A 25,803-nucleotide genomic window follows, 5' to 3' on the forward strand; every position below is an offset into this window, starting at 1 on the left:
GCGATCTCCAAACTTAAATACACTCCACATGGCCATAGGCACAGCTGCACTGCATCAGGTGCAATCAAGCCCACACACCTGCCGACCCATGAGGCAATTAACCACAGGGAACAGGGATTGACAGCTATCCCTCACAGAGAGGTGAAATAAAGCAAAAATAGACAGCTGTCCCTCACAGAAAGGTGAAATAAGGCAAAAACCATGACAGGACCCCCCCTCTAGGGGGCGGCTCCAGACGGACCCTCTGAGACACGTCTCCAGTGTTGCAGTGCTGGTATAACGCGGTATAACGGCGTTTTACCTCGGTCACTGAGGCTGAAGTACGCGCAATCGCGCACGGATATGTTCCCGCGTGTACGCGCAGTCACGCACACAAAAATCCGCTGTTCCCATTCGTTGTAACTAAGTATCGGCTCGGCCCGCGGCCACCGTTTTTACATAACAAAAGCACAGGTAGAGTAGGCTGACCAAACGTCCTCTTTTGCCCGGACATGTCCTCTTTTCACGCCCTGTCCGGGGCGTCCGGGGGGGGTTTATTAATTCATCGAAATGTCCGGGGTTTCACTGTTTTTCAGTTTCAGTTTCAGTTTCACGGCCCTTTGCGAGCATCTGAAGGCTCAGGGCTGCATTTTTCGCCGAACATATAAATTACCGAATAAAACGCTATTCGTTGCCGTTCGAATGCCATCTGGATCGCCAAAATCCGTGCCTCGGTTCTCGAGTTACATGCCGATATGTCAGGCATGCAACTTTTTACATGGCATTATCCAACCGGACTCCCGGAGAAGCATGCAGCTGCAGAGCCGCAGAGCCAGCGGCGCTCTCTGGGCCGCGCGCTGACGGCCGCGCTGTGAGGCAATAGTATCCAGCTGCAGGACGAGAGCACCAACACTCTCAGGACCGCAACACTTTAAGGACCCACACTTTAAGGACCCTCGCTTCCATTGGCTGATTTGGGTCACATGACTGTCCCACCCAATGGCTGAATTGATTGATTGATTGATTGATTGATTGATTGATTGAAAACTTTATTAACAGATTGCAGAATGGGTACAGTACAGCTAAATACATACAATTGTTAAGGGGATGCAGACCAGAGAAAGACTTTCGTCTTGTTTACATCAGGGTCCCCCATTTTCAATTCATCATAACATATATGACATACACGACATACAGATAGACAGTACTGCTACATCTATACATTTATGACATATACCAGATTTGCAAATACAGTACTGTTTGTGATACAAAAGTTTCATACGCTGCTACCTTTTTCAGCTTCTCTATTTCAAGGCAAAAAAAAAATCTGTGCCAAAAAAACCTGTGCATGCGCGCGCGCGCACGCGCGTGCACATGCGCGTGGAGCGTTTGACCTACTGTCAATTTGCCACTGCACCACTGCACGTCTCCGAAACTCCAGAACAAGCTCAGGGTCCAAGATGTCCCTGGCCGGAACCCATGTGCGCTCCTCTGGCCCATAACCCTGCCAGTCCACCAGGTACTGTATACCCCTACCAACCCGCCTACTGGACAGGATACGCCGTACAGTATACACAGGTTGGCCATCAAAGAATCGAGGGGGAGGTGGAGGTCTCTCTTCAGGAACCAACCTGCTCCTCCGAACCGGCTTAAGGCGGGATACGTGAAATGTAGGGTGTACCCTCATCGACGAGGGTAACCGAAGACGCATCGTGACTGGGTTTATCTTGCGAACAATAGTGAAAGGGCCCACAAAACGGGGAGCGAGTTTGCGCGACTCCACCCGTAATGGAAGGTTGCGTGTGGAAAGCCACAACTGTTGGCCCACACGGTAGGAAGGCGCAGGGCGTCGGTGTACATCCGCCGACCGCTTGTGCCGGGCCGCAGCATGCACAAGAGCCGAATGCACCCTCTTCCATGTCGCCCGAGACCGACGGATAAACGCCTCGGCAGATGGCACCCCCACGTCCCTCTCCTGTTCAGGAAACAGTGGAGGCTGATACCCAAACTGAACCTCAAATGGGGAGAGACCAGTGGATGCATTGCACAATGAATTATGTGCATATTCTGCCCATGCCAGTTGGTGACTCCAAGTGGTCGGATTGGAGGAGGCCAAGCAGCGAAGCGTACTCTCCATAGACTGGTTGGTGCGCTCTGTTTGCCCATTGCTCTCTGGGTGGAACCCTGATGACAGGATAACCGTCGCAACCAGTATAGCACAGAATGCCTTCCAAAACCGAGCAGTAAACTGGGGTCCACGGTCCGACACCACGTCCTGGCAGATGCCATGAATTCGGAAGACATGGTCAACCACCAGTTGAGCGGTCTCCTGAGCAGATGGCAGCTTGACCAGCGGAATGAAGTGAGCTGCTTTGGAGAACCTATCCACCACCACCATGATGACGCTGTGACCATCAGAAGGAGGCAGACCAGTCACAAAATCCATGGCGATGTGGCTCCACGGACGACTAGGAATGGGCAAAGGATGAAGCAGCCCTGGTGGTGACTGTTGAGAAACTTTGTTCCGTGCACAAACGGGGCAGGCTGCCACAAATTCCTGAATGTCCTCCATCATACCAGGCCACCAGAACCTTCTGGCCAAGAAGTCACGAGTTCTGTGCACTCCGGGATGTCCTGTCAGCCGAGAGGAGTGGCCCCACTTCAACACCCGAGAACGAATGCCGTTTGGTACAAATAACCGGCCCGGGGGCACCCCACCCGGATCTGGTTCCAAACTTTGTGCCCTCCGCACAGCAGAGTCAATGCTCCATGTCACAGGAGCTAGGATCTGTCCTGCAGGAACAATGGGCTCAGGAGGACGGTCCTCCTCTGATCCATCATATAACCGGGAAAGAGCATCCGGCTTGATATTTTTAGACCCGGGACGGTACGTCAGGAGGAAATTAAACCGAGAGAAAAACGGTGACCAGCGAGCCTGTCGCGAGTTTCTCCTCTGAGCACCCTGGATATATTCCAAATTGTTATGGTCTGTCCAGACTGTGAATGGGTGTTCAGCTCCCTCTAGCCAATGGCGCCACTCCTCCAATGCCAACTTGACCGCCAACAGCTCTCTGTCCCCAACATCATAGTTTCTTTCAGCCGGCGAGAGCCCACATGAACAGTACGCACATGGGTGTACCTTACCGTCGGACGATGAGCGTTGAGACAGAATAGCTCCGACTCCAAGCTCAGAAGCATCCACCTCGACGATAAATGGCAGGGATGGGTTAGGAGTAATGAGGATAGGCTCAGAACTGAACCTCCTCCTAAGCTCAATGAACGCTGCCTCAGCCTTGGGAGTCCACTGGAAATGGGAAGGTGCTGTCTTCCTGGTGAGTGCGGTGATAGGTGCTACCACTGAACTGAAATTACGAATAAAACGACGGTAGAAGTTTGCAAATCCTAGGAATCGTTGCACCTGCTTGACCGAGACGGGTGTAGGCCAGTCTGTCACTGCTGACACCTTCTTGGGGTCCATTTGAATCCTCCCCTCAGATACAATGAATCCTAGAAAGGACACAGAGCGGACATGGAAAGCACACTTCTCAGCCTTCACAAACAACCGTGCATCCAAAAGGCACCTCAAGACCTGCCTGACATGTTTGACATGGTCAGAAATGGACTTGGAGAATATCAGAATGTCATCTAAGTAGACGAAAACAAACTTTTCCAACATCTCCCTGAGCACGTCATTGATTAACGCCTGAAAAACTGAAGGGGCATTAGTAAGACCAAATGGCATCACCAGGTATTTGTAGTGACCATTATGAGTGTTGAACAAGGTCTTCCACTCATCCCCTTGGCGTATGCGCACCAGATTGTAGGCATTGCGGAGATCAAGTTTGGTAAAAATGGATGCCCCCTGGAGGCGTTCGAACGCCGAGTTCATCAGGGGAAGGGGATACCGTTTTTTTACTGTAATGCTGTTCAGACCTCTGTAGTCGATGCAGGGTCTCAGTCCTCCATCCTTTTTTCCCACAAAAAATAATCCAGCACCCGCAGGTGAAGTGGAAGGTCTAATAAAACCGGTAGCCACAGCCTCCTTGATGTAGGTGTTCATAGCTGCGCTTTCGGGGACCGACAACGAGTACAAGGAACCACGAGGGGGAATAGAGGCCGGCTGCAATTCGATGGCGCAATCATAAGGTCGGTGCGGTGGCAGGATGGTGACCCTTTGTTTGCCAAACACCTCACTGAGGTCAGCATAGACAGTGGGAACTCCCTCTGGTAACGGGTGTGACTCCACGCTCATGATGGTGGTGCTCTCCATGAGGGGGTCAGCTGTACAAGTAAGCGAGGAGAAGTCCTCACACAGAGCCTCTAAACTGTCTAAACTGTCCTCCGCCAGAACCTCCTCACCGAGGGTGTCCCAATCAAACTGTGGATCCCATTCCAAACTCCCATCCTGATCGACAGATGGCTGGGAGTGCAATGGTTGAGAGAGTGGGCTCTGGAAACCAAGACCGCCCACTGCTTCAACAGAATCACAACCGCTCTCACTAAACTGATCATAACTCATGGGTGACGGAGGAATTTGGAAACAACAGTGACGGCATTGGGAGCCCCACTGCATAACAGTATCCCTCTCCTCACCCCAATTTATCTGTGGCTTGTGTTTACTAAGCCAAGAATGACCAAGCACAATGGGATACGTGGGGGAATCCACCAAAAATAATTGAATGCGCTCAGAATGGTTCCCATAAGCAACCCGCATAGATAAATAATTGGTTCTTTTGGTGACACTGCCTGTACCCAATGGCCGTCCATCAAGCGCTGTGACACTACAGGGCTTATGGAGGGAATGTACAGGTATTTTAGAGTCCTCAGCCCATCTGAAATCGATGAAACTGTCCACTGCCCCTGAGTCTAAAAAGGCGTCAACCTTAACAGACTGCCTATTGCAGCCTTAAACCACAGGCAAAAAGGTTCGAAAGGGGGTGATGTGGTGTCTCACTAGTGTCTCTCGGCCCACTAGCGAGACTGACCGTTTCCCTTCAGTTTCGGACACTCCACCCTCGTGTGACCTTTTCTCCTGCAGTACCGGCACCAGTCCACATGAGAACCAGTCTGCCTGGAGTCACGCACAGAAGTGCTGTCCACCTGCATAAGTTCAGACGAGCTGGCCACTGAAGGTTGTGGAGGAAAGGACGAAACTTCCTCCAGCGGGACACGAAAACGTTGGCCCCGCCTCTCACGCTCACGGTCTCTGATCCAGTTATCAACGCGTATGGCGGTAGTGACCAGTGTGTCAAAATTGGAGATCCCACAACCGCCAAAGCATCATTAACCTGATTAGATAACGTGTTAGTGAACAAAGTGATTAGTGGTCCCTCAGGCCAGCCTGTAGCCCCAGCCAGTGTCCTGAAAGCGATGGAAAACTCAGCTACACTACTGGCGCCCTGGCGCATGCGCGTCAGCTTCATGGCGACCACTTTATCATAGAGTTCATGATCAAAAACGATCTCCATCTCATTCATGAGTCCCTGTGAGTCGTTTAAAACTGGAGCCTGAGCCCGTATGAGTGGAACAGCCCAATCGAGGGCAGGTCCCTCCAACATGGATAGAATTAGGGCAACACGTGAATCCTCAGACTGAAAACGAGAAGGCTGGGCTCTGTACACTATTTGGCATTGTGCCAGAAAACCACGGCATTTACCTGACTCCCCGCTAAAGCGCGAGGGGAGCTGAAATTTAGCCTCACGAGGAAATGGCTGGGGTACTGTGTGTTGTGCTTGAGGGACGTTAGGAGATATTTGGGAAGATACTTGTGCATTGGCTATGCTGTCAGCCAGATTACGCATGGAACCTTCCATCTTGCACAACCCTTCATACATCTCCCCACGCTGTATCACCATGAGGGCTTGTTGCTCTTGTAATTGTTTGATAGCTTCCATATGTGAAAGTAATCCTTGATGCTGTGCAGCAAGTGCACGTTCGAGACCAGTATTATCCGCTGACCCATTCATGGCTTTTTCATTCTGTGAGGGCTGTGGGTGTGTGTGTGGGTCATGAGCAGATAATAGGGACTCTTAAAGTTATACATAAAACGAATAACCACTAACTGCTTACGCAGACGTTTTAGGAGAAGGGGAAAAATAAACAACACAAAACAACCTTTACAGATGGAAGCCTCAAAGTGAGTATTCAAGAAAATAAGTAATGTCCAAAAAAACAGGACGACACTCATTAAAGAGGTATTGTAGAGAAAATAAATAAGCCACAAAGGCAACTCCTAAAAACAGAGTTTATATTGCAAACATAAAACAATAAACCTCCACCAAGGGAGTTTATGTGTAAAGGGCAGTTCCAAAAGAACAAAAGAAAACACTACCATAAAGGACTCAGCCTTTATAAAATAAAGTGTAAACTAAGCCAGTAGACGAAAACTTAAATAGACTCCACATAGGCACAGCTGCACTGCATCAGGTGCAATCAAGCCCACACACCTGCCGACCCATGAGGCAATTAACTACAGGGAACAGGGATTGACAGCTATCCCTCACAGAGAGGTGAAATAAAGCAAAAATAGACAGCTGTCCCTCACAGAAAGGTGAAATAAGGCAAAAACCATGACAGAAAGTGTTAAGACCGAAGTAATTTTTTTTATATTAAAAATATATTGTTATTTTCTGTTTCAGTTTAAATTCAGTTAAAATGTTCAGTTTCAGTTAAATTCAGTTATTCTTTTTAATAGAATGGATCATTAAAATCAAAGGGTATTGCACATAAATAGGCACTTCAGAACCTGAAGTGCAGATAATCCTTCAGAACGTTGATCGGCTCAGCTGACCGACAATAAATCAAAATGACACCATTCACCATCGTAGCCTATAATAACAGCATTGCATTGGCCTATCAACCGGTTTTAATAAACAAACAGAAACAGTAGCATGTGCATCTTTTAGTATTAGGCTATGAAAATTAGGCTGCCTCTAAATATAAAAAGGAATTAAATAAGAATAATAATAATGGCTTGGATTTATATAGCGCTCTTCATGACACCCAGAGCGCTTCACAGAGTCCATTATTCGTTCATACACAGTCATACCGGTGGTGGTAAGCTACAATTACAGCCAGAGCTGCCCTGAGGCAGACTCACGGAAGCGTGGCGAATAATCATCGCCTACGGCCTCTCCGACCACCACCAACATTCATTCACATGCATACACATTCATACGAGGCAAGTAGGTTAAGTGTCTTGCCCAAGGACACAACGGCGATGGGATGGACATGGGCTTGAGCGGGATTCGAACCACCAACCCTTTGATCATTGGACGACCCGCTCTACCCCTGAGCCAAAGCCGCCCCACAATGGTTTGCTTCAATTAAAAAAGAAAAAGAAAAAAGAAAATAAATTTTATATTTCTTAACATTATATATATATATAATTATATATATATATATATATATATATATATATATATATATATATATATATATATATATATATATATATATATATATATATATATATATATATATAGTTTTTACTCGAATTCCCAAACTTGTGAAAACATGGAAATTATCAAGATCTGTATATTTCCAGGCCTTTTGGACCTGCATACAAGCTCAGAGATAATCCCTGCTCATTATGACTAGTGATTGGGGGATTTTTTTCCTTTCACTTTTCTCTAAAAATCTATTATTGATTTCAATTAAACCATGTAAGTCTGTTTTTAAATGTCTTTTCGTTTTTTGTTTTTTTGCTGTGACAAAGAAAATGGTTACATTTCGATAATAGCACTTAACCTCTTAACTCATTAATGGTCAGACCCGAGATATCTGTAATTCTTCTGTATTCTTTGATTAACAGACAATAAATGCCACAAAACTGTCAAATGCTGTCTGGACAATGGACTTCCTGATCTGCGTGAGATTCGCTGCCCTGGTGCTTCAGTGGCTTTTTAGTTTTTATTAGTTGTTGTTGACAAATAGCCACTACATAAAGTAAAAACCCTGAACTTTGAAACATCTGTGACAGCACAAATTCATAATTTTGCTGATGCCAGTGAAGCTGGTTATGGTACAGTGTCGTACCTGAGACTGAAGGATAAAGATAGAGGCGATAAGGTGCATGTTTCATTTCTTACTGGAAAGGCCAGAGTTGCACCTCTCTACTACAGTGGCCGCTGCACCGTCATCACCGCCGCTGCTGCAAGAACATTAATAACCATGAGCTTCACGGTTGAAGAGAGAGGAAACCCCAACACGCTGAACTACCGCCTGTATTTAAAAAATGCTGATGGCAAGTACGTCTCACCATTCCATGACATACCAATGTATGCCGACGAGGGCCAGAACATCTTCCACGTGGTGGTGGAAGTCCCAAGATGGACCAACGCTAAGATGGAGATTGCCACAAAAGACCCCCTGAACCCAGTGAAGCAGGACGTGAAGAAGGGGAAGTTGCGTTACGTCGCCAACGTTTTCCCACATAAATGTTACATATGGAACTACGGAGCGATACCCCAGACGTGGGAGGACCCCGAGCACAAAGATGGAGACACAGGTTGCTGTGGTAACAACGACCCCATCGACGTCTGTGAGATCGGTAGCAAGGTGTGTTCCCGTGGAGAGATGATCAAGGTGAAGGTCCTCTGGGTCTTGGCAATGATCGACGAGGGCGAGACTGATTGGAAAGTCATCGCAATCAACGTAGAGGATGATGAAGCCAAGGACTTGAACAACATCGACGACGTACGGAGACTGAAGCCCGGCTACCTGGAGGCCACGGAATAATAATAATACCTGTTCTATCTATTCTCTCTTTCTATCCTGTCTTTTTACCATCTGTTTTCTTTGATTAACAGACAATAAATGCCACAAAACTGTCAAATGCTGTCTGGACAATGGACTTCCTGATCTGCGTGAGATTCGCTGCCCTGGTGCTTCAGTGGCTTTTTAGTTTTTATTAGTTGTTGTTGACAAATAGCCACTACAACTGGTAATCGCAATGGCGATGCGATCACTTGGAATTATTCTTCTTGGAATACCTTCTGGCTAAGGTAAGGTACATTCTATGTCTATTTTACCGAATCTGAAAAGTGTTTTTCTAACAATCACTGTTGTGTGTTTCACCGGACGAAAAACATGCTCGGCAAACACGATCACAGTTTTGAGTTAAAACGACCCCCCCCCCCCCCCCCCCCCCCCCCCGATGATTTTGTGAAGGTACATATATATACACGTCATATACCTTTGATTTGGGAGTATTTGGGGTTTCAGGGGATCAACCAGAACGGTTTGGGCTTATTGCACATAACACGTTTTATCTATGAAAAAATACTGGATTTTCTTGGAAATGTGCGGTGTTTAGCATGTAATAAACTACAAACTACAGCGTGTAGAAACAAACAATTTTTCCCATGTTGCACTACAAAAACACTGTCAAAATGAGCCACAGCATGTCTCCACAGCTATAATACAGAACACACACACAGCTTCGCAAACATAGTGAAAACGACAGTGGAAACGACTATCAAGCTGGCAATCTAGCTGTAAAGATAGGCGAGATGCACGGCAGTCAAAGAGTTAACTGGCGCCCCCAAAAGTTGAACTTGAGGACTGCATACTTTTTTTGCAAACCAAAATACTATACGTTATACTTATAGCACATGCATGAGCCTGGTCTCTTTTGAAAGATAACATTATTTTTTTTTTTTTTATTGGTCTTTTTCCCCCTCCATTTTCCTCCGATTTTCTCCCATCCCAATGTTAGTCGTATGCCAATTCCCAGTCCCTTCCTGGTCGCTGCGCACTTACCCCCCACAGTCAGATCATCTGGGAGAGTGGAGGCTACCACGTGCTTCCTCCGACACACGTCCAGCCAATCACTGCTTCTTTTCACCTGGCAGCGCGGATTCTCATTGAGAGGGCGTAGCGTGTGGGAGGACCACACTATCCCCCTCACGTCCAATCCGCGCTTAGCAGGCGCCCCGACCGAACAGTAGGAGTTGCTGTTTACAACGACCCGGACCCACCCCGCCAGCTTCTCCCACCCTCTGATACAGCCAATTGTATCAGTGCAGACGGCCAGCCAAGCTGGTGACAACCCCGGAGCTGTGAGCTGGATTCGAACAGGCAAATCCAGCTCAGCTCCGGGGCTGGTGACGAACGCAATCTCCGCTCGGCCACCTAACCGCCTTTGAAAGATAACATTCTGAAGTTTCTGATACAATAAGGATAATTCACTTTTAGTGCTAATGAAATAGAGTAACATAGGTCTGAACTTGAGTTGAACTTGAACTTGTGTACTCACGTTTTTCTGTAGTAGTTGCAATATCCAAAAGTATATTTCCAAAAATAAAAATCTGTTCAGAAATGAGCGATTTTGGTAAAAAGGGAGACAAAAAAAAGCTCAGAAAACCATTTCCTCATTGACTCCAATGCATTCAGCGGAAATGTCTCTTCCTGTTTGCGCTCATGCCTTTTCGCTCATCCCCACGTGGGGTAGCATTGGAAAGCCACACTCATTGGTTACAACCCTGTCCAATCATTTACGAGATCGCCAAATGATTGACGGAGCTAGAGCGTTGGGAGTGGTATTCGAAAAAATTCAAAGTCTGCCGTGTACTTCGGCACACGCCTCACATATCGGGATGTAACTCGAGAACTGCTGAACGGATTTTGACGCCTGAAAGGGAAATCGACAGGCAACAAATATGGCTTTAATTCGATATATATATTATTATTATGCACACCGAGCCGCTAGAGGTCGCCAACATGGCGTGTCGTGCCGGTGGGCAAATCGTATACGGGCCGTTGCCAGTTAAGAGGTTTTAATGACATTAGCCATAGTCATAGGTAATAGCCAAGAAACACTTTTTTGTTTCTATGAAAGACCTTTTGTTTTAAGAGTGTACTATCAGTTGTAGGGAATACTAGCAGTCAATACATATCAAATGGGGTGTGTATATTCAGCATTAACTTCTACACTATTTAGCAAAACATCTTTAATTTAAGTAGTATAGTATAGTATAGTCAGTCAAGTCAAGTCAAGAGTTTTATTTGTCACGGCATACAAGGCATACAGTGAAATGCGGGAGGCCATGCCTGTAGCGATTGTGCAATAATACAAGTAATAAGAATAAGACATAGCAGGTATAATGTACATAAAGTATAGTATAGTATAGTATAGTATAGTATAGTATAGTATAGTATAGTATAGTATAGTATAGTATAGTATAGTATAGTATAGTATAGTAGTATAGTCACAGGACTGTTTAGACAAAGAACCATTCAAGTATTTCTTTAATGCTGCATTTGTTTATGGTCGGATGTGGGAAGTTACAAGTGGGATACCTACGTGCGTTCAAGCTACAAAGTCTAAAAGATATGGATGCTCACACAATTTGGCAATTTCTTTCTTACAATTCATCTTGCATGAACTACAACTCACAAAGACGGTTTACAATGACATATAGCTAATATACTTACAAATGTACTCTTAAAACAGCTAATAGCAACATTAACGTTTATACAATGTGGGTGGCCATATGGGTGGAATGTAGCATAAGTTATCAGGTGAGTGGAGTTTTCAGGTGTCATCGAAGACTTCATGTTTCAGTGTTCTATGCACTCACAGTTAACCCTTTCACTACCACACTACAGAAGGTTAACCCTTTCACTACCACACTACAGACGGTTCCGTCTGTAGTGTGGTAGTGAAAGGGGTGACCTTCTGTAGTGTGGTAGTGAAAGGGTTAAAGAAGGCAGAGGTTGTGTACTTTGCAGGTGATGTATAACAACAATAAACAAGTGTTTTGAACAAGTGCACCTATAGCAGACCTACACCGGTTAATCCAGAAACTATTTCCAAATTGGTCGCATGTGGTCTTCCGTCTCGAGTCATCAGTTTATCTGGTGGGTAAACAAACCTTCAAAAAGCCATCTTGACATAACACAGAGGCCTGTGAGATAATTAGTTAACAAAGCTCAGATTGAAACTTCAGGCTTCACCAGTCATGTGATGGACAGCTGCCTGTCCCCCTTTTTAAGAGTCTAGGCTGATGACTGGCCTCTGGTTGGCCTCTGCCAACTCTGACACCTAAGCATAACCTTTATCCCTGCAAACACGCACACACACACACACACACACACACACACACACACACACACACACACACACACACACACACACACACACACACACACACACACACACACGCATGCAAAAATGCTAATAAACACACGCACATATTTGTATACACACACAGATGCATGCAAGGCACATGAAAAACCACACACTCCTACTCTCCTTCAGAATCTCCAAAATGCACACAAATAAAACAACCTCTCCAGTCCCCTAACCACCCCCCCCCCCCCCCCCCCCCCCACACCTCACTCTCTAGCTGTTGTGCCTATACGTACCCCCCACCCCCCCCTCTCTCTCTCTCTCTAGCTGTTGTGCCTATACTTACCCCAGATAAAGAGGGGCCTTATTCTAAGGCGATTCATTCTACTTGACCTTCACTCTGGGCTTTTCACTCTTTCACTCCTCGTCTTTGGGGTCCATCACGGCTGAAGGCAGGGGAGGGGGGAGGTGGAGATGGGCTAAAGGGGAGGGGGGACCTCAAACACACACACACACACACACACACATACAGATCCCCCCCCTCCCTCCTTCATCCCATATATGGCCCCCACTTCAAAGTTGTTGTGCATTCATTAATTGCCCTTTGAATTGATATCAGAGGGTCACAATAGATTTGTGAAAGGCAAAAGAGGCTTTAATGAAGCATAGAGCGCCCATTCATTTGCAGATAACTATGGTTTTTTATGCTTGGATAGTCATCATGCACGGACTCGTAAAAAAAAAACTCACGAGAGGGAGGTGTGTGTGTGTGTGTGTGTGTGTGTGTGGGGAGGGGGGTGCCGAGGAGAGAGAAGGGGTGGGGTGGGGGGGGGGGGGACAGGGACAGGGACAGAGAAAGCCCCAGGGTAAGTTAGAGTGATTTGATGCTTGCCTCTTGCCCCTTGTGCCCCATTTGCCCCTGTGCCCCGAGCACAGTGAGTGACACATTCTTCCAGACAGACAAACAGTAAGACAGACAGTAAGACAGACAGACAGACAGACAGACAGACAGACAGACAGACAGACAGACAGACAGACAGACAGACAGACAGACAGACAGACAGACAGACAGACAGACAGACAGACAGACAGACAGACAGACACACAGACAGACAGACAGACAGACAGACAGACAGACAGACAGACAGACAGACACAGACAGACACAGACAGACAGACAGACAGACAGACAGACAGACAGACAGACAGACAGGCAGACAGACAGACAGACAGACAGACAGACAGACAGACAGACAGACAGACAGACAGACAGACAGACAGACAGACAGACAGACAGACAGACAGACAGACAGACAGACAGACAGACAGACAGACAGACAGACAGACAGACAGACAGACAGACAGACAGACAGACAGACAGACAGACAGACAGACAGACAGACAGACAGACAGACAGACAGACAGACAGACAGACAGAGCCCTCTTCATCAAGACACTTTGTTCAGGCCAGGAATAGGCTGGTCGTTATGTGATCAACTATTACAGATTCTATTCAGTCCTGCTCATACCACTTGGGATGAAGACTGTAACCCTGAACATAGAGTGGAAACATGATGTAAGCATCATGGTTTTGTTCTGACACTAGACTGGAAATGTAGTGTAAACCATGTGTTTTAGTTCTGACACTAGAATGGAAACGTAGTCTGAACAACATGGTTTAGTTCTGAAACTAGACTGCAAATGTAGTGTAAACAATGTGTTTTAGTTCTGACACTAGAATGCTAACGAAGTGTAAACAATATGGTTTAGTTCTGAAATTAAACTGGAGACATAGAGTAAACAATATGTTTTAGTTCTGTCACTAGAATGCTAACGAAGTGTAAACAATATGGTTTAGTTCTGAAATTAAACTGGAGACATAGAGTAAACAATATGGTTTAGTTCTAACTTCTGACACTAGACTGGAATCGTAGTGTGAACAACATAGTTTACTTCTGAAACTAGACTGCAAACGTAGTGTAAACAACATGGTTTAGTTTAGTGCCATGACCAAAAAAACAATATCAGAGCATCCATGAGTGTGCAGGGCCACCTTGTAGCGTGCACTGGTGGTGTAGCGTGTGTAGTATCCTCAAGAATATGTGCATAATCTTGTGTAATTTTTGCAATTGTACCTATCTAATTTACATGATTAGAAGAATTATGGTAAACTTTATATTACCAGCAATACGTTAATATAATTAACCAAGTTCACATTGACTGTGAGATGGAGAATTGATTAGACAGGAAGTTAAGAGCGGAACCATGTAGTTCAGGTGATGCGCCAGGTCCCCCTAGGTGACAGTTTCTGCCCTCTCACGCCAGAGGAGTTTCTGGAGTAAACTGAGCCGCACGTGTCTTCACTCCTCTTGATCATATTCTATGCTTTCAGGTCAGTACACACCGAAAACACTATCGTTTAGAAGTTATAACGTTAGATGAAATCAAATGAGTAACAAGAATTGTGAAATGAGTTGAATGTTTAACAACGTCAGTAAGAATATAAAATATGTTATGTGCACGCACATTGTGCTATGCATTTGCCGCAAGGGAAAATGGTGTTTTCCACATTATCAAATACTAGCAGCGCATACCTGCCGCTGGGGTATAAAAGACGTTATATTATTAAGGTACATTGTGACTTGTTTATCCAATGCTGAAACCTGAGCGCTTGATTGTAATGTGAAGTAAGGTCGTTTGACTATAATGTGAAATAAGGTGACCTAACGAAAAGATGGAATAAGGGTAATCACTTTCCCTGAAAATGTGTCTGAAGGCCGCAGTATCTCTCTCTCTCTCTCTCTCTCCCTCCCGCTCTGTCTCTCCCTCTAGCTTTCCTATCCCCTCGCCCCCCCTCGTTTAAAGGTGTGATCTTACATTGTGAGTTATCCGAAAAGCTCACACATGCACGTGTAGGGTGAATGTTTGGTATTACAGTAAAGAGAAGTATGAAGATGTCGCTTATGATTCAAGTGACCATTGGTTTAAGTGACCATTGATATTGAACCCAAGAAGCATGTGTATCTGATTTACATGAATGGTTTGATAACCAAAGATAATGAAACAAAGGTGAAAGTAAATGATTTCAATGAATAGCTTGATAACGTTTGACATTGATTGAACCTGAGACACAGGAACAGACAGTCAAATGTAATGAATACATATGTAATTACTGGAAATATAATGTTTTGATACCGAATTGTTAATTGAGAGTTATTGATGACAATAAATCTCTCAGAGGAGTTTCTGGAGTAAACTGAGCCGCACATGTCTTCACTCCTCTTGATCATATTCTATGCTTTCAGGGAGTGAATGGAGACCGGCTGCGAACATAATTTGTTCCGGTACCCAGTAGCCCATTGGGACCGGTAACAAACTTTGGGGGCTCGAGGCCGTGATCTGTCCTTTACACCATCGTCAGAGGAACAGGTCCAGTGATACCAGAACCGCAAGACCGTCATACCAGGGCCACGAGACCAAGGAGACGTGCCGTAGCTGCAACCAGGTGCCAGTTGAAGGGGTGTCCATCGAGTGAGGCCAAGGAGGAGCTTCACGTCGTCGGAGCCGCACTGCTGAACCGAGGGGTCAACGCATGGCAGTCACCAGAGAGAATCGCTGTTGGTGCCTAGGGCCACGACCGATCTTCAAGCCGCATTACACCACTATCAATTACACACACACACACACACACACACACACACACACACACACACACACACACGATGTCCACTGCACGAGGAGAACTGTTTTGGAACATTAAGAAGAACTTGTATAAACTATCGGGTGCCGACCTCTCCAAGGTGGCACAGGACCTTAACGTCGACCAGGAAGACGTAGATAAACTGAGTCCAAGTGAAGAAGAGAACTGCATGGACTTTGTGGTTTCTTACATCCAGTCCGAAGTCTTACTAAACCTCAAAGACGAAGGTATGAGCCAATTATTGATGTTAAATGACGTAATATGTAAACTAAGGCATTCCTATGTAACTGTTGAAACACACCTTGATGATGTATCTAATGATAATGTGACCCAAGTTATGTCCAGCTCATCCACTTTGACACCACACCGTACCCCTAGGCCCAACCCAAATCCCAATAGTATGAGTAGACACCTACGTTTTCAGCCCACCTCGCCCGCCAACCCCACGCCACCTTCAGTAGAAGAACTGAGGAGAGTGTATGAGGAGTTGGGGGAGGGACTACGACGGTATGATGTTACCGTGGCGCCACCAGAGACAATGAACGACCACCAAGGTGAGTCACTAACACACCCACCGATAATGCCAGAGAGAATGGTTCCTTTAGCTGATCTTCCCTACCTCCAGCGCCAAGTGTTTAAGGTGCATGGCGGCCTAATTGGAGACCAGAGCACCGACATGAGTTACAACAACCTCAGTAAACAAATCGACGAGGGAGGCAGAGAGGGTTTCGCCAAAGCCGAAGTAGTCTGTGGCGTATAGAGGATCATTAAACCAGGTACCTTTAATGAGATGCTCATAAACAAAGATGAAATGAACATCCCTGAACTCAAGGGCTTCCTCCGATCACACCTTGGTGAGAAAGCAACTACCGAGATGTTTCAAGAGTTAATGTGCGCCAGACAGCTTGAACAAGAACCACCCCAACTGTTTCTATATCGCATGATTGGATTGAAACAGAAACTCCTTTATCAGTCAAGACAGACCAACACAGACATTTCTTATGATCCCAGAACCATCCAAGAGGTCTTCCTCCACACTATCTATCAGGGCCTTGGAGTGAAACATGCTGATCTCCGACAGAGATTGAGACCCCTCACCGTAAACAACCACGTCACAGATGAGCCAAGTAATGAAGATAATAAGCGAAGAGAACGAACACCAGCGCAGACTCGGTCAACTCCCCCGCCCAAAGACAACCCTAGCACACTATGCTAAGGAGGTGGACACCAGAAAATGTCAAAGTCACGACCAGCAAAGAAGCACCGCCGCCGACCACCGAAACGTCCAGACCATACAGCAGTTCAGTATCCAGGTAGAAACCCTGACGAACATGATGGCCACATTAATTGAGCATAGGGCTGCACGATTTTGGGAAATAATCGAATTGCAATTTTTCGGACAGATATTGTGATTGCGATTAAATTTGCGATCATAATTTTTTTTTAAGCAGCCCCACAGAGGTTTATTGTAAAATGCGGCTTGCATCTGGCCTACGCGGTGGGTCTGTTTGGGACACCGAGCCTGAAAATGTTTCTTTTTACCTGGGAATCCATACTGGTACCCAACGGTACCTTTTTTTCGGTACTTTACTCCCTCTCTGAAGTCTAAACTTCACAACACACAATCTAAAACCCCTTACCTCCCTCTCCCAAACTGTTCCTACAACAATAACAACAACTTGCAAAGGAGATATTGTATCTCAATGGGACTTCCTGGTAAAAATTTAAAAAAATAAAGAATAATTGCGATTCTTTTTTTTGTGCGATTTGCTAATTGCATCATTTAAAATCGCGATTTAGATTTTAAATCGATTAATCGTTCAGCCCTAATTGGGCAGCAAGTAGCGAACACACAGAGGTCACACCCACTGCCACCTCCCGCCCAGATACCTCCCCTCATGTCGCGCCCCCCCCCTCTCAGCCACTACCCCACCAATTCACCCAAGTTGCACTGAATCAACCAAACCCCCCAGTAAATCGAAGAACCGCAATTTGCCCGAGATGTACAGAACAGAATCTACCGGAATGTAACCACTGCTTTGCCTGTGGGGAAGTAGGACATCGAGCAGTACAGTGCTCAAAGCAACCTAAGTTTCAGGGAAACGACTTCCGATCTCTGCCGAGGGACAGCCAGAGACCGGTGCACAGCTTCCGTCCCCCCCACTAAGACCTATCCATGAGCAATGACCAAAACAGGCCCCAACAGAAGAGACAACCCCCCGTCTGCCCGAATAACACCAAAGGTCAAATAACACTAGTTGGAAAGAGAAGCCTGTTGAAATGTTTAATCAGTGGCTATCCGGAAACAATCCTATTTGATACCGGTTCACAAGTGAGCATAATTGATAGAAAATGGGCTAACGCTCACATCCCGAACTATACAGTGAGACCATTACAGGAGCTTCTCGAACAGAAACTCAACGTGTATGCAGTAAATGGCCACGCCATCCCCTTTGGGACTGGGGTGCATTCATGATCTGACTCGGGGCAGCCTCTACGGGTAAGTCGTTCACTTGTAGAAGTAGATTTCGGTGCAGGGTTCGGATTGGGACGACCTCCTGCCTCTGGGCTTACTTTGTAGACAGGGTTGGTTCCAACCTGCTCTTTCACAATGTAGATAGTATGTTCCCAATATGGTCTCAGCTTACCTGGACCTCTTTCATTGAGATTACGTACGATGACCCCAAGCTCACCATACAAGCCCCCTTCCTAGTCAGCCAACTGGCACTACCCCAGCCGTTATTAGGAGCGAACGTCCTTGAAGAAATCATTAATAGACAAGAGACCATGGATGACGCCGTCGCCACAGTGATCCGTCTCCTATGTCGAGCCTTCGGAATGGAAGACTCAGGCCATGGTCAATTTCATACATGTCCCGCCGAGAACCTATTGTGATCCCGCCATCGTAAGAGTTGGTAAAGACAATGTAATTATCCCTGCCGGAAAAGCAGTCCACGTATGGTGTAGAGTACCCCCAAGTTTCGATACAACTGACCCCTTCGTTCTCTATGAACCCACAGAGGAGAACATTGTGTTAGCACAGTTGAGTGTAGGAGAAGGTCTCCTAGAGATCCAGAAGAACTGCTTGCCATATGTAAAGGTGCCCATTTCGAATCACTCAACCCATGAGATTATTTTACCGAAGAGAACCCCTGTAGGGACCATCCAACATATCACCAAGATCCTTGAGACAGGTGAACCTGAGTCACAACTAGGGATGGGTACCGTTCACATTTGAACCGATACGGTACTGGTACCGGTACCTGTGAATCGATACCGGTACCCAACGGTACCTTTTTTCGGTACTTTAGTCTCTAAAAATGTAATCTACCTACCTCAGTTGTGGAAAAAAATCCAAACTTCAAATAACCACACTTTCGACCGTTTTCGGCTTGCCATTGCCCCGACTGCTTTGTTGTTGAATCAAGTCAAATCCTAGGTAAGCATATATTGTGCGTGTGAACGTTGACATTAAAAGAAAAAAGTTAAAACAAATAAAAAGTGTAAAAAGAAATATGTTAAACGGTATCTCACGTGAATCGATACTCGGTAGTACCGACGTGTTTCGGTAAGTACCTTTAAAAGTACCGAATTCGGTACCCATCCCTAGTCACAACAGGCCGATGTCACGCTGACAAAAGTAGCTATAGCCGAAGTTAAAGTCATCCCTCCCAGTGAATCCCCCACTGAGCCCTGGCTACCGCCCGTAGAGATCAGTCATCTGAGCCCTCAACAACAACAGAAGGTGAAAGAAGTGCTCTATGAGGAGTCCGGAGCATTTGCTCGCGACAGCGGAGACATCGGGTGTATCCCCTCACTACAGATGGAGATTAGAGTCAAAGATGACACCCCAGTGCAGAAGGCATACGTATCCATTCCGAAACCACTTTACCGGGAGGTAAAAGAATACATTCAAGAACTAATGATAAAAGGATGGATTGTGAAGTCCAAGTCACCCTATGCTGCTCCAGTCATATGTGTAAGAAAGAAAGATGGGTCCTTACGTCTGTGTATCGACTATCGACTCCTAAACAGTAAAACAGTGCCCGACCGACACCCCCTTCCTCGGATCCAAGATCTCACTGACTCGCTGGGAGGGTACAGCTGGTTTTCAGATCAGGGAAAGGCTTATCACCAAGGATTTATGGCCGAAGGATCAAGACACCTGACCGCATTCACCACCCCTTGGGGATTGTACGAGTGGGTCCAGGTACCATTTGGATTATTAAACGCACCAGCCGTTTGCAGTATGGAGGAGATGCTTGACACGCTCCGAGATGAATGTTGCATCCCCTACCTGGACGATGTGCTTTGTTTTTCCAAGTCATTCAATGAACATGTACAAGTACTGCGCAGAGTCCTCCAAGCCTTACAGCGCCACGGAGTCAAACTGAAGTCGGAGAAGTGCAAGTTGTTCCGCAAAGAAGTCCGCTATGTTAGTCGCCTGGTGTCTGCAGAAGGAGTGAGAGTGGACCCGAAAGACCTAGAAGCCGTGCGAGTACTGAAAAACAAAACACCACGAACAGTTGGAGAAGTCAGACAGTTGCTTGGATTTCTAAGTTATTACTGATCATATGTGCAAGATTTCTCAAGTATAGCCAAGCCTCTGTACAACATGTTACAACAGAAGAACCAATCCCCCAATTCCAAACCTCCGCGAGGAAAGACAAAAAGTCCTCAGCAGTCCTCCCGAACCCCAGTAGAATGGAATGACAGACACCAGAAGATCTTGGAACGTCTGATAGACACGCTTCTCAATCCCCCAGTACTGGCGTACCCTGACTTCAACCTTCCTTTTACCCTCCACACCAATGCCTCTCAGAAAGGGCTTGTGCAGAGTCAAGAGGGTAAAATGAGAGTGATCGGTTACGGGTCCCGCACCCTAACACCAGCGGAACAGAACTATCACCTGCACAGCGGTGGTTAAAGTGGGCAGTATGTGATAAATTTAGAGACTATTTGTTCTATGCCCCCCAGTTCACCATCTTTACCGATAATAATCCACTCACGTATATCCTAAGTATGGCCAAGTTGAACGCCGTAGGCCACCGTTGGGTGGGACAGCTTGCTGATTTCCACTTCGACATCAGGTACCGACCAGGAAAGACTAATATTGATGATGATACACTATCCCGTTGTCACCTTGATATCAACACCTTCATGACAGAGTGCTCCGAGAGACTTTCGTAAGAAGCTGTATGTACGTTATGGGAAGGGAGTAGAAGAGCCCAGCATGGAGACGTCGCCTGGGTAGCCGCCCTCCACCTAGCCTCACCAGGTGAACCACAAATGGAGCCCCTGCAGACCATTAGCCATGATGAACTGGTGAAGGAACAAAGAACAGACCCTGCGATTGGAAGAGTTATTGATTTAAAGGAACACGACACCCCCCCCACAGATGACATCAGGAAGAAAGTTGACACACACACAAGGAGGCTCTTGAGGGAGTGGCACAAGTTACACATGGAAAATGGCCTACTGTACAGGAGAACCATCGGTCGGAGACAGCTGGTCCTGCCACCTACAGACGAGTGGCTCTTATACATTTACATAACAACATGGGCCATGTCGGCGTAGAGAAAGTCTTGAATCTCGCTAGGGAACGATTTTACTGGCCCTTCATGAAAAAAGAAATCGAAGAGTACGCAACCCGAAAATGCCAGTGCATTAAACAGAAGAAGCCTGCTTCACATGTAAGAGCACCCATGGGGAGTATTACATCAAACACGCCCCTCGAACTTGTGTGTATCGACTTCCTTCACTTAGAGGCCTGTTGGGCGGATGTGAGTACATTCTAGTAGTGATAGACCACTTCACTAGATTGGCCCAACCCTACCCCACCAGAAACAAAGCTGGCAAGACGGCAGCTGACCGACTCTTTAATGATTTCATCCCTAGATTTGGATATCCCACCAAACTCCATCACGGCCAAGGAAGGGAGTTCGAAAACGAATTGTTCAGAACACTAAGACAGCAGTGTTGGCCACTCAAGAACCACACCCTATCACCCCCAAGACAACCCCGCAGAGAGATTAAATCGCACCCTGTTACAGATGCTTCGCACCCTCGGAGAAAAAGAGAAAAAGAATTGGAAAGACCATCTACCCCATGTACTTCATGCGTACAACTGCACGAAACACGAAGCCACAGGCTTTTCACCCTATTATCTGATGTATGGTCATCATCCCCGTCTCCCCGTTGATCTCATTTTTGGACTCCTAACGAACGAGGAAAAGGAAACTCCAAGAGGATATGCCGACAAGTGGGTGGGCAGGATGATCGAGGCGTATCGAATCGCAAGCGCAAACAGTCAACAGTCAAGCACGAAGGGAAAAGGACAGTATGACAAGAAGAGTAAAGGAGTAACTCTCCAGACTGGGGACAGAGTCCTCGTACGTAATCTCAATGAAAGAGGTCCAGGTAAGCTGAGACCATATTGGGAACATACTATCTACATCGTGAGAGAGCAGGTTGGAACCAACCCTGTCTACAAAGTAAGCCCAGAGGCAGGAGGTCGTCCCATCCGAACCCTGCACCGAAATCTACTTCTACAAGTGAACGACTTACCCGTAGAGGCTGCCCCGAGTCAGATCATGAACGCACCCCAGTCCCAAAAGAAAACTAAGAGACCCCCCTCACCCCTAAAGATCACAGAACAGTACACAGAGACAAGTGACTCCAAAGAGTCTCTCTTGATTGATAAACTTAAATGTTATGGTTTTAATCCCCTGGCTTTGATGTGGATGCAGAGTTATCTGTCCTCCAGATCTCAGCAGGTTTATTTGAATGGCAGCCTATCTAGTAGTAGAAGTTTGGAGTGTGGTGTTCCACAGGGGAGCTCCCTAGGGCCTCTGCTCTACTCAGTGTTCACCAATGACCTACCGTGGGCTACTAAGAATGCCAAATTGGTCCAATATGCAGATGATTCCACCTTGTATTATGCTTCTCCATCAAATGGTATGCTTAATGAAGTCCTGAGCAGAGAACTTAATGATATGAATGATTGGATAGTAGCTAACAGGCTTGTACTGAACATCTCTAAGACAAACAGCATGGTGTTTGGATCGAGGCATGGGTTGTCCAGAACAGGGCAGCACGGTTGGCTTTGGGTTGCTCACTAAGGTCCAATGTCAACCGTATGCATGCTGGTCTCTCCTGGCTCACAGTTGAAAAAAGGTTATCGTCTAACTCACTTGTATTGTGTAAATCAGTCATTAACAGCAAGACTCCATATTTTGTGTTTGAGCAACTTGTTTACAGAAGCTCTATACAAGACCATAATACAAGAGGGGCCAGAGCCAGAAATGGTCAGTTTGTACTCCCTCGTCCTAGAACCAATGCTTTAAAGCGGTATTTTATTTATAGGTGCATAATACTCTGGAACAACCTACCTAGTTATCTCTACACACTTTTAGTAAATCGATTTTTAAAAAGAAACTCAAATCTCAATTACAGCTGTTGCCTTAATGTGTATTGCATTTGTGTATGGGTTTTTGCCTATTAGCCTACAAGTTCTCATTTTGTATCTTTAAAAATGGATATTTATTGTATGTTTTTAGTTAATTGTTTTGTTTTTTATTTCTATCTATAGCATCTGTGAAAGTATCTTATTTGCTATATACTAAATCCTTGTTTTTATCTTTTGTATTGATCTATGCATTAACTGTTTTATGTATTGTGTTGTGTGGACCCCAGGAAGACTAGCTGGGAGCCATGGCACCAGCTAATGGGGATCCTTAATAAAAACATAAAAACATAAAGAGGAGGGAAAAAAACTATCAGTACTGGCTACAAAGGCCTGTAGAACGCCAAAGACCAACAAGTATCCCACCAGCCTGAAGTGTTGCCTGGAAGGTACAAGACAAGCCGGAACGGAGAGAAGTTCATCCAGGAGAAAGAAGCCATGTTGATCTTGAACCAGACAGAGAACCGATCATAGAGGAGGAACTGGAACTACACAGCACAAGTGAACAGGACGTGGATTGGTCTCAGCCCATCGACGACCAAGAGCTACCTCAAATAGTTCATCAAGTGGAGGAAGTTTCAGACCCTCATCTTCAACACCTGATTCCCCTAAGACAGTCCACCCGAGAGAGACGACCGGGGTATATGTTCACCTACCCATCTCTTGGCCAACCAGCGTACCAAAGACGGCCCAATGTGAATACAGTTGGAGTACTACCAGCCCCCAGTACCCATCTGTGTTACGAACACCCCTATATATATCCTTGTCACCTCCCGTCCCACTCATTATATCAGTATTTACCCACCACCTATCCGATCCATTGTTTTTAAGCCCCTGGAAATAGATTGTTATACCCAAGGCACATCCCATACGTATTGGGGAATGAAAGTAATTGAGTAATGTCTATATGGTTAACATGATCTTTGGACATGTTCGAGTTTACACAACAGTTTAAGTTGTTGGAGTTTTTGAAGTGTTCAGACCAAGTGTCAGTAGCCACTTTTGTTGGTCGGGGAGTGTGTAGTATCCTCAAGAATATGTGCATAATCTTGTGTAATTTTTGCAATTGTACCTCATCTCATTTACATGATTAGAATAATTATGGTAAACTTTATATTACCAGCAATACGTTAATATAATTAACCAAGTTCACATTGACTGTGAGATGGAGAATTGATTAGACAGGAAGTTAAGAGCGGAACCGTGTAGTTCAGGTGATGCGCCAGGTCCCCCTAGGTGACGGTTTCCGCCCTCTCACGCCAGAGGAGTTTCTGGAGTAAACTGAGCCGCACGTGTCTTCACTCCTCTTGATCATATTCTATGCTTTCAGGTCAGTACATGGTGAAAAGTACCGAAAACACTATCGTTTAGAAGTTATAACGTTAGGTGAAATGAGTAACAAGAATTGTGAAACGAGTTGAATGTTTAACAACGTCAGTAAGAATATAAAATATGTTATGTGCACGCACATTGTGATATGCATTTGCCGCGAGGGAAAATGGCGTTTTCCGCGTAATCAAATACTAGCAGCGCATACCTGCCGCTGGGGTATAAAAGACATTATATTATTAAGGTACATTGTGACTTGTTTATCCAATGCTGAAACCTGAGCGCTTGATTATAATGTGAAGTAAGGTTGTTTGACTATAATGTGAAATAAGGTGACCTAACGAAAAGATGGAATAAGGGTATAGTCACTATCCCTGAAAATGTGTCTGAAGGCCGCAGTATGCATACGTCACCAGGACGCACATGTCATTATACACCTCCAGTCAGAACTGCATTTTTTTTATCTACTTTTTCTCCCCATTTTCTATTTTTCTCCCTTCCCCAATTCCGTATTGTCCAATTCTACCCTCACCTGTCTCTAACGTTGTTAGGCCATGCCTCCCACAAGCCAGCTGCAATGTGGACGAAGCCTTGCATCACGTGTCCCCTCCGGTACACGAGGAGGCAGCCGTCACATCTTTTCACCTGCACAGCGCGATCTCTCAGCGGCGAGGGTCTGCGTGGGAGGGACACGCCGCCCCCCCCGCTTCCTGATTCTACTGCGCAGGCGCACCAACCGACCTGTAGGAGTCGCTGTCCACAACGTCCGATCCCCACCCACCAACTTCCCACCCCCTAATACTGCCAATTGTATTAGTATGAACGACCAGCCAAGCTGGTAGCAACGCCGAGAGCTTGGCTGGTGGCGAGCGCATCTCCTGCATTGGTGGCGAGCGCCTTGCCCACTGCGCCACCTAGCCGCCCCCAGTCAGAACTGAATGTTAAGGAGACACCATTTTGTGAAGTTTTAATAGGAGCAAATGATTCTAAGAAAGGAATATTTCCCATGAAGTTTAAGAGCAGTCTTAAACTACCCAAAGTAGGTTACGGTAAAAATAGGTTTGACTTTGGTGCTCTCTGACCTATGGACATTGGTGACATGTGGCGACCTGTTGTTTCAATAGCACACTGTAATAGTATTGAAATGACTGTTCCAGCCTTTGGTTAAAAGAGGAATAGTTAAGCCATCTCTCTGACCATTGGTTTAAGTGACCATTGATATTGAACCCAAGAGGCATGTGTATCTGATTTACATGAA

General features: G+C 45.9%; 2 protein-coding genes across 2 annotated transcripts in view; one reads left to right on the plus strand and one right to left on the minus strand.

Moving 5' to 3' along the window:
* Nucleotides 1–25,803, minus strand: part of pax3b (paired box 3b) — a gene marked incomplete at both ends in the record, with an annotated part of 75,898 nt that overhangs the window by 39,594 nt on the left and 10,501 nt on the right.
* Nucleotides 8,149–8,718, plus strand: LOC311239551 (inorganic pyrophosphatase-like; the record flags this gene model as incomplete). The annotated part of the gene is made up of 1 exon (XM_084327895.1): nucleotides 8,149–8,718. Exon 1 carries the CDS (start codon nucleotides 8,152–8,154, stop codon nucleotides 8,716–8,718), a length of 567 nt encoding a protein of 188 aa, XP_084184021.1. The 5' UTR covers nucleotides 8,149–8,151.

This window comes from Notolepis coatsorum, assembly GCF_963971535.1.
Source record: "Notolepis coatsorum genome assembly, chromosome: 1".
NCBI lineage: Eukaryota > Metazoa > Chordata > Actinopteri > Aulopiformes > Paralepididae > Notolepis > Notolepis coatsorum.